The sequence below is a fragment of the Hyalella azteca genome, unplaced genomic scaffold, assembly GCF_000764305.2.
Source record: "Hyalella azteca isolate HAZT.00-mixed unplaced genomic scaffold, Hazt_2.0.2 contig6663, whole genome shotgun sequence".
NCBI classification, from domain to species: domain Eukaryota; kingdom Metazoa; phylum Arthropoda; class Malacostraca; order Amphipoda; family Hyalellidae; genus Hyalella; species Hyalella azteca.
Window position 1 is genome coordinate 299398 of NW_025936817.1, and position 10313 is coordinate 309710.

General features: G+C 38.3%; 1 protein-coding gene across 1 annotated transcript; it reads left to right on the forward strand.

Moving 5' to 3' along the window:
- Positions 1–3862: 3862 nt before the first annotated feature.
- LOC108674396 (protein O-mannosyl-transferase TMTC1) lies at positions 3863–9227 on the forward strand (the record flags this gene model as incomplete). The annotated part of the gene is made up of 2 exons (XM_018162335.2): positions 3863–4951; positions 9056–9227. Coding segments are annotated over exons 1-2 (870 nt in total), but the record flags the coding sequence as incomplete, so codon positions are not given.
- Positions 9228–10313: the final 1086 nt, after the last annotated feature.

The following is a 10313-nucleotide window of genomic DNA, read 5'->3' on the forward strand; positions in this document are numbered from 1 at the left end:
ATGCTGGAAATTAACTAAAGTATGCGTTAAATTTGCAACTGATGGGCGGTGCGAACTCAATGCTGGGAAAGAAGTGCTGACATATGATGAGCAGCCGGCGACAGCCATGGCGCTGCGTAATGTCGTCTAAATTATTGTTCCCTGAACTGTCGTACAGCCTGACGAGCGGCCCACTGCTCAGTGCCCATGCTCATTTCTCCCATCATGCTCAGCGCCGATGCTTAATTCTTCCCTCATGCTCAGCGCTGATGCCTAATTCTTCCTTCTTGCACAGCGCCGATGCCCATTATTCTTCCCCCATGCTCGGCGCCGATGCTCATTTCTTCCTCCACGTTCAGCAACTTTGCTGATTTCTTCCATAATGCGCAGCGTCGATGCAGCTATTTAGCTATTTACGAGCAGCTATTTACTCAGCACTCACTCTTTTTATTTATTTGTGCCTATAACCATAGTTGGTGTCTATTGCTTATTGTTATACTTCCTGCTCAGTGTTTGGGTGCCTTCATAACTAGGCAATCGGTGCTGGGTGTCGACACTTGAGCTCTTCTTTTAGACCCAAACTTCTCACCTGTGCCTTAATCCACTCATCCCCTTACTCACCTGTGCCTCATTCTACTCATCTACCCTGCTGAAGTGAACTTTATTCTGCTCAGCTCCCCTGCTTCTTCATCATTTCAGGCTCCTCTGTGCCAGGCTGCTAAAATAATACAAATAGTGGCAAGGTGGCTGCGATAAATGAGAAATGTTCTTAAGATTTATTGCCTCAGCAAAAAACCTTTGTTGGGAACTGGCTTTTCTTTAAGTAAGCGTCGTTTGTATGTCGGCGGCTTGTGGCATGGCTATTGCGTGTTTGGTTTCATACATTTTTGTGTAAAGGAAACTAAGAGTGAAAGTTTACATTTCTGGATCTATTAGAAATGCACTGAATAATGGTTAGATATTAAGAAATGGCCGAAATACTATATTTGAGTTCCCGTGATAATGTAGTATCACTGATCCGATGAACTATGTAAAATAGCACTATGAGTTTCAATCTAAATTCAGAATAAGTTCGATTCATTACAGACTTGGACAAATTTCTCGTTGTATTCTCTAAATCGTAATTTTTTCATTTCCATTTCTTATTTTTCGAGCTTACTTATCGCTAGCTATCGAGCTTACTAATTTTGAATTATTATTCATTCACCGAAGATGATGAGAAAACTTCATTAAAAGTAATACTGCTCTTAATATTATAATATTTTTTAAAAATTAGTGATGTGCGTTTGCTGTGAATATCAATGGACGTCTAACAGACTATACAAAATAATTCAGGGAAAACTGATTTCACTCAATATTTGATGCCTCACATAGAAATATTTTCCAGGTTGCAATAATGTTATTCCTACCTGAATAATTTGTAGAAATTAGGATCAATACCGTAAAAAAACAATCGGGTCCGATCATTGGGGGTTAAAAGGTCGCCATTTCCATACGTAGTTTGAACCCTTACCTATTCAATGATTTATTGCATGGGATAATGAAATTCACTCAATTAATCAGCCTCTCCATTCACGGGTCGATAGCCGGAATATGTAATCAAAGACAGCCTTGGTATTTGTTGATGAAGCGTCTGAACATAAAACTTAAGGCGATAACCCATCCTGACAGCTTTTTCCACGGATGCATCAATATTTGGACAATGACCGTCTCCTTTTTCTGAGTGAACTGCTCGTCTATTGATAGTGTGCTTCAGAAATGCAGTCCTAAATGTTTTGTACACATCTGCAAAACATGCGACATCGGGTGATGTTTGAGAGAAATCATTTCTTCTAACAAATTAAGCACATTTTTGGTCATTCATGTTATAGATATTCACGATGCATAATTTCGAAAATATTCGAAGGCATGAGTTTTTCATGTGTCACTTGGGTTTTTTCGTTGCAGAAATCGGTAGCAGCTGATGTGGTGATCTACAAATGGGTTAAATTAAATGTAATTAAACAACCCAGTTCTGTGCAGTCGCCGTACTCCATCGTACGCCATCGTGACGATGGTCGAAGATAAAGATAAAAAGTTTCGAAGAACTTCTAAACTTTGGATACTAATTTTTAGATTACTATAACATACTACGCATCTCTTTCTTTCTTGATTGCTAACCACGCACCTGCCTTTAGATGCGCTGTTGATTTTTCAACAGCGCTTCCACGCCTCAAATTAAAAAGCGTCTGTTGAGTGGAAAGACGCCACGAAGATGAGATAGTATCGCGAGGTGGCAGGCCGATAGCTCGTATCGGGGGTGGCAGGCCAATGACTCGTATCGCGAAGTGGCAGGCCGATGACTCGTATCGCGGGGTGGCAGGCCGATGACTCGTATCGCTATACACATCTAGATGTGTATAAGAGACAGGGCTTCACTGCTTCAAGCTCGGTGGCTTCACTGCTTCAGGCTCGGTAGCTTCACCGCTTCAGGCTCGGTGGCTTCACTGCTTCAAGCTCGGTGGCTTCACTGCTTCAGGCTCGGTGGCTTCACTGCTTTAGGCTCAACAGCATCACTGCTTTAGGCTCAGTGGCTTCACTGCTTCAGGGTCGGTTGCTTCATTGCTGCAAGGCTTGGTGGTTTCAGGTTTAGCGGCTTCATTGCTTCAGGCTTAGTGACTTTACTGCTTCAGGCTCAACAGCATCACTGCTTCAGGCTCAGCGACTTCTCCGCTTCAGGCTCAGCGGCTTCACTGCTTTTGGTTCAGCGGCTTCACTGCTTCAGGTCCAGCGGCTTCACTGCTTCGGACTCGTAGGCTTCACTGCAGCAGGCTCAGCGGCTTCACGGCTACCGGCTCAGCGGCTCGTTTACATGAAACGCTGATCCACTCAACTCATTTCCACGCAGCATGATTGACATGAAAGTCATTAAAAAAGTCATCGATTCCATTCATGACCGCCAGCACTACCTCATGGCAACAAGCATTCTGTCAGGAAATAAAAACAAGATTTTAATGGCAAAGTTTTCACAAGCAAAGCTGGTCGACGCGGTCGGGTTCTGAACGCGGCTCCACAAAACAAGCAATTGACCGAAAATTTCGGCGCGATGTTGTATGAGCGATGTTTTCAGAGACGCAAATTATAATTTGTCGGCGAGGATAAGTACGTGAAAATAGATTCGTGTCATGACAGTTGAAACTCCTAACCTGTAAAGCTGTTAGAGACTATTATGAAAAAAGCTTGACTTTTACCTTAAAATTCAAACTGTCTATAGTCATTATGGTTTCTACTTTTAATGCTCTGATAGATAAAATGTAAATATAATATGATCCAGAATTTTCAAACTTTGTTATATTTAATGCATTGGAAAATGTTAAAATCATCAACTAATTTTGCTTCTAATATTGTTCGTTTTTTTTTGCTGAAGCGAAGATTAAATCATGACAGCATGCACAAGACTGTTGAACAGATTGCGTGAATGGAATTCAACTGTTTTGATTGATGAATTTAATAATAGTAAACAAATTCAATAAAGGGAACCTAATTCTGTGTCAGATCATATGTTTTAGCCTTGATGCGAGTTACTTTAAGTGAAGAATCATTGAAAATACTCGATTTGAAAGTGAACATTTCTCTAGGTTTAATAATTGTTGTCATGTTTTTAACTCATTATTGACTTCACTGTATTATTCCTCTTTACTTTATTTGCCAAATGGGACTAGATATAAAATGAATCAATTAGTTGATGATTCTTACTTTTTATATGAAATTTCTCAGAATTTATATCTGATTAACGCTTCATTTTGCAATTAAAAGTATCTAATCTGAATGCAGCAAATTTTGGAATTATGATCAATTTAAACTAATTACCGAACGACGCTAAATTTTTCATATTTTCGTAATATCAGACATATTGCGCTTGGAATATCGGACATACTACGGTAATTACTAAACGACATGTGCAACACTGCAACGTCCTCTAAACCATGTGTGCTTTTAAAAATGCGATTCTTTAGATTTTCCATATATTTCTTGGAGCTTCCTTACTCACTTTTAACATACAAATATAAAAATTAAAAAGTTACTCATGGCGCGTAACGCGTTGAACCTAATAAATATTGAATGTCAGGTACTGCTTTGCTTTATTTGTAAACGTAATTTTCAATCACCTCTACTTTGTATCATTAAACTTTCATCTTAACAGAGTTAGATCCATTTCTTGGTGACGTCAAACTTTTTCAAAACCTTCAGAAAATCGAGCTGTGCGTAGCTGAATTGCTTCCATATGAAACTTCATGAAAGATTTGTTTGTGCACACAAAACTTTTTGCCTGCCTTTTCAGAGAGAAAACTTTTGTGGGTGAAGAAGTTTTTAGCAGTGTCGTGGACAGGAAAGATGTCCCGCCTATGCTCCTGGACTCGAGGTCGTTACTTAACTCACGTGCCTGTGATAATACCATTTTATGTACAACAGATAGTCTTGTGAACATGTCACCTGCCGACGGCATAGCAGTGAAATGGAGAACTCATTTTGATAATAATGGACACGCAAAGTTCAACTCTGTTCGGGAATGTGCAAGTAGCATGCATATCAGAAACACGGGTCGTAGAAAGTCTCCCGATAAACACATTCAAAGAAATAATTGTCATTGCTGCTGCTCGATTTGCGGTGGCAGTGGCGATGCAATTGTTGAGGTTAACAGAAGATCACGGCATTCGTCACAGTCAAACTGTGACCGCAGAAATGTCGGAGACTCTAACCAGCAAAACCTAACGTGGCTTTATATGATCGTGTGGCTTGTGAGCGTCTTGCCGTACATTAATGGGCTCACAGGTGAGTTCGTTCACGATGATCTCAGCGCCATTACCTCAAATCCTGACGTCACCGGAGCCAATCCTCTCTACCAAGTTTTTCTCAACGACTACTGGGGCAAGCCGCTGTCGCATCCTCTGTCCCACAAGTCCTACAGACCTCTAACAATTCTCACGTTCAGGTAAGATTAATTAGTAATAACTATCACTGTACATATTTTTAGTCTAACGCCAGGCTAACATTCAATATTTTTGCACTCTGCTGATGTCGGCGATGTGAACACAAAACCCACAGACGTCGGCCATGTCGAACATGAGACGTGCTCATCTATTATGTCTATGTTCGCCAGCCTTGCATCACGTCTGGTATATTCCAATATTAAAACTTCATTTGCACAGCTAAAACAAAAAGATTATTTTAGTATTATACAAGCATTTCAACCCACCGAAGTAAACTTTACTAATTGTTAACTACGATCTGGAAGGAGTATTACTAAGAAGTATAACAAATTTCTTACTAAATTTCAAGCTGCAGTAGTCAAGGCAAGTCTATACAATCATATACTGAGATTCCTAGCCGCAAGCCGTCTCACTTTGCACGGAATAAACCAATTCGTTTAAAAATCAATCGTCAAGTCGACGCTGCATCGCATGATTCGCACTGATAGCGTTCATGGCCAATTTCGCTAGCCGCGCACGATCGAGAAACTCGTATAGATGAAAGGGAAAGATTTCACTTGTTCGTAGCACGGATCTCGCTCCTCGCATAAACTTGGCCGAAGAATTTAATTACACATTTATAACTTGAGTAAGTTTCAAATTGTTCTGAGTTTCCAAGCAAATTCAGTATAATGCAACGAATTATTATTTGACGATGATAAATCAGAGGGCGAGCTTATTAAATGCGGAGAAGATGAATTTTTCGAATTACTTTTCCACACGATGCTGCAGCCTAAATGAAAATCTACGGTATATACTACGAATGTTTAAGTAATTCATCCGACTTCGTGTATTGTTAATACGAAGCGATTGCACGTCACGAGAAAATTGAGAACTTAGTAGAGAGCATCGAAACAACACTACCGTCTAGCATTAGTTAAAATTGTTAGACCATTTCCTTTAAACTGTTTAATACTCAATTCATTTACTTCATCTTGTATAAAAACTTTGTATTCGTCGCAATGGTTCAGACAAAAATATACATTTTCTGTGCTTAATCTTAATAATTTTGTGCTCGACTAAATTTTACGGCGCTCAATGCTTATTTGGATAATACAAGATCGAGCTCATAATGATCGCATCACTTTACTTTTTGTTCGTAATATTTTACCTTCTTAATATTTTATTGGAAGCATTAAAATTTAAAATTTTTCCAATAGCGAGTCAAATTACAAATACTCTATCATAAGTAAATTGTTTTTGTGGTTAATTAGAAAGCTCACGTTGGTTATCATCAATACTATTTTATAGATAATTTAACAGGAGTAAAATTTAGCCATCACAGCCGCGCGAGAAAGTAACAGTGCGAGAAGTGACAATTTATTAATGCTAAATATTGCCTTGCAATCTGACATGATTTTAGTATTTTATAGTTAGATGATAATTATGTTTGATTTAAGGACCAGAAAATGCTCTTTGTCAATAATTATCTAATTATTTTCACCTTTGAATATAAAAAATATGGTTTATTGTATCATACTGATGACATACATAATATATTTTAATAAAGAGCATTTTATGGTCTTCAATCAAACATGGATAAAGAAAGAACTTCTGCCGAACAATTCCAAATTGGTCGATTCTGTATCATATAGGCTACATATTTGGCCGTTAATAGTGATACAATTTCAGGACATTTTTATTTGTACATGCCTGTAAAGAATATGGCTCTTTGTTCGGGGGATTGTTGAGAATGAAAACGCGTTGTAGATTGTAACGGTTTCTGAAAACAAAGAATGAACAATTTGAATACAAATCGAGGTTATTCGAGATTATAAACAATATAGAGAAAATAGCCAAGGTTAACAAGTAAAAAAGGATCATAACATAATAACATAAGTAAATGATAACATACCAAATTGCTGAACAATCTCGGTCAAGTTTGGTTCAAAATGAATTTTGTCTGAGCTCATTAACTCTGGTCCTGCCTAAAAGGTCCCAACCTTATGTATACGAGAGAAGTATGCCTAGTAAAATTCTTTACAATGCCATTGATTGAACGCAAAACTCTACTTGGAAACTTAACGTGAGCTTCTGTCGGTATTTGTGAACAAGCTTTGCTGTAGACAATTCTTCCTATGATATTGAATTTTTTATTATAGATTTATTCACGGCAATCAACTTAACATTGCTCAGAATGTGAGTAGCGAGTTCTTGCAAAAAATATGGGATCGTAATGCTAATATTATAATCATACTATAATAAAACTTTTTGAGCAGTAAAACCTCATCGTTTTTCAGCACGCCGCCATCGATGTCCGCAATTTGTATATTATGTCAGGTTACAACTTCTTACATAACTTCCCTCGGGCCATGCTTCGTAAAGTGGGGATTTCAGGCCTTGAGTTCTATCAGCTCTTCTACATTGCTTAATACTCGGCTGATGAGGCGCAGCTTTGGGCAAACTGTTCACTAGAAATTAAAAAACTAGAAGCAAATAAAATTCAACAAATTTACCATATCTTTATATAAACTTTCCGGAGTCCAACTCTAGAATAACCTATTCACTATATCAGGGACGTCTCTCACGTGGCCTAATAATGAGACGCGGAGCTAGGCACACTATTCACTATATCAGGGGCGTCTCTCACGTGGCTAATTAAGTCAATTACGGAGCCTGGCGTTCACCAATGACCGCTTAATGCTCTGCTGATGCTCACTGCGTCGTTTTAATGACCGACCTGAGATGCCCTGTGCCGAGCGCGTGTCGGACGTTGCCGCCAATAAGATCTCTGGTTATCATAACAACAGGATTCTTTGTTTTTTTTTTGCTTTAGTTTTCAATAAAATGCGCAAAAATATCTCTCCAGATATTGACAGTATAAATATACATATTTTTTATTGTCCAAAGACAATTAAATTGAAATGTTTCAGCTATACAAATCCTCGGATCATTTGAAAAGGATTTGTATATATTTGTATAGCAAAGGATCATTTGAAACTAATTCCAATAAATATTCTTTTGAAAAGCCTGCAAGAGATGACGTTGAATTTACAGATGGACCGGAGCCTGAGAATCCAGATACTGGTAACTTTGAATCTAAAACTTTTCCTTAAGATGATCGTGCACAAATAAAAATCATTAGCAGCGTACCGACGCCCTATTTTTCAACCTAGATTTTATTATATGAATTTGTACCGATTTATATGCAGCATATCCAAGCCAACGGAAAACTTATGTTAAATTTTATAGGAGAATGACTGAATTTTTGTTGAATATGACGTTCCTTTTTTTCTGTGTGAGTTAGCCCTCAAAATCATTCATATCTGCACCCAAGCGGACTCTAAAAACTAGAAACCCATAATAGTAAATTAGTTAGAAATATTTGGGAGTGTTCTTTCTCCAAAAAAAGTCAAAAATTATTCTATGGAACAAGATTGTAACTACGGAGCTATATTTAAATGGGATTATTAGTGAATCATGAGATATTTTGTTTTCAATCCGATATAGAATATTAATTGTCGTATGGGTGCAAGGCTTATAGCTGCTTCAAAATATAAATTTTCCATAAAGAGCTCTGACGTGAGTAGATAATTTCTTGGCTGCGATAGGACTTCGACTGAATTAATTTGATTAAATCGTAATCCTCGTTAAGGACGAACATGCTCAATTTCTGCCAAGACCGGACGTAATTACTCAAGTCTCCCCAGACGGCCTCATCGGAGCCACGGTGCTCAGTATTTTCGGGATAAATTCGGGGTTTCACAAGTCGATGTGACTCATTCAAACGCCTTGTTGCAAGCGAGTGTAAAACACATGGAAGACCAAGTCTAAATAATGTATCATGAGGAATCGTCCACAATATAATTCAATATATTACGTTAAGGATGGCGCTAATGTAAGACAAGAAGTTTTTTACAGCAAATGACTACATTTTTATTAATACTTAATAAATCACATTTTAGTATCAGCTTTCAGATGAATGATGATTTTTGATTGAATTTTAAATCCTAAAAATCTTCTACTTAACTTTTATTGCAATACGACACAATATATACGCATTAATAATTAATCAGCTTTTGTCATAATTCATGATTTTTATTAATTATAAAACCTGGATTTTGCAGGCTGACGCACTCCCTAGTGGGTCTGTCCTCTGCGTGGTTCCACCTCGGCAACGTGGCGCTACACGCGCTGGTCTGCCTGGTCTACACTCGCCTTCTCACCCGCCTGCTTTCCCCCCAAGCTGCTCTCTCCCCAGCCCTCCTCTTTGCCACCCACCCCATCCACACCGAAGCAGTGAGTAACCTGACTAGATTCTGTACAAACGACATTTATAGCTGAAAATTGGTTGTAAAATTATAGGAATTTGTAACAAAGAAACATTTTCGAGGAAAAGTTAATTCCTGTGAACAATTCTTGTGAAAAGTTAATTCTTGTGAACGCGAACATTTCGACCAAAGTTTCAGTGCTTTCCTTCTTGTTGGTTGACAACTTAGAAAAGATAGCATAGAAGCCGGTGGACTAATCTGATATTCTGAATGTTTTCCAGCTGTAGTGGACGTTTCAGTTAAATGAAAAAGGTATAAATGGAGCTAGCTTCTTCAAAATTAATTTATTTTAATCGTTACAAATACGTTCATCTCGTAAATAATTGATGTGCATTCATAATTTCTGGTCTCTAACGAATAAAATTCTACTTATTATTTTCCGTTTTAGGAACGCTGAATATTCAAAACTTAATTGCGAACGCTGAGCAGCAAATGCTTTATAGTGAAAGCTTAAATGTGAACGTTGAACAGTTGGGGTTATATGATGAAAGCTGAACGTTGAACGTTGAATATTGAAAACTGAAGTGTGAACACTAAATAATTAATAATGAATTGTGAACGATAAATAATATATGCTGAACAGAAAACGCTGACTGATAAAAACTTAACGGTTCACACTGAACGTTAAAAGCTGAATTATGGAATCCGAACTGTGCATGCTGAATAATGAAAGCCTAAACTGTGAACGACGAACAGTGAACGATAAATAACGAAAGTCGAACAGTGAACGATAAAAAACGAAAACCTAACAGTGAATGACGAACAGTGAGCAGAGAACAGTGAACGATAAATAACGAAAGGCGAACAGAGAACACGGGCATCCGCTGGTGCCGAGAACGCGGCAGGCTGTGAGGCAGCGGCTCATTAATATTGTGTGACAGCCTGCATTGTTCAGAGGCAGGACTGCCGCGTGCCTGTCCTGCCGGTGCTTACTCCATTACACAGCTGTGTCAATTACAGTGCTTACTGTGTTGTACAGCTGTGTTATGTACGGTGCTTACTCCATTACACAGCTGTGTCAATTACTGCGCTTACTGTGTTGTACAGCTGTGTT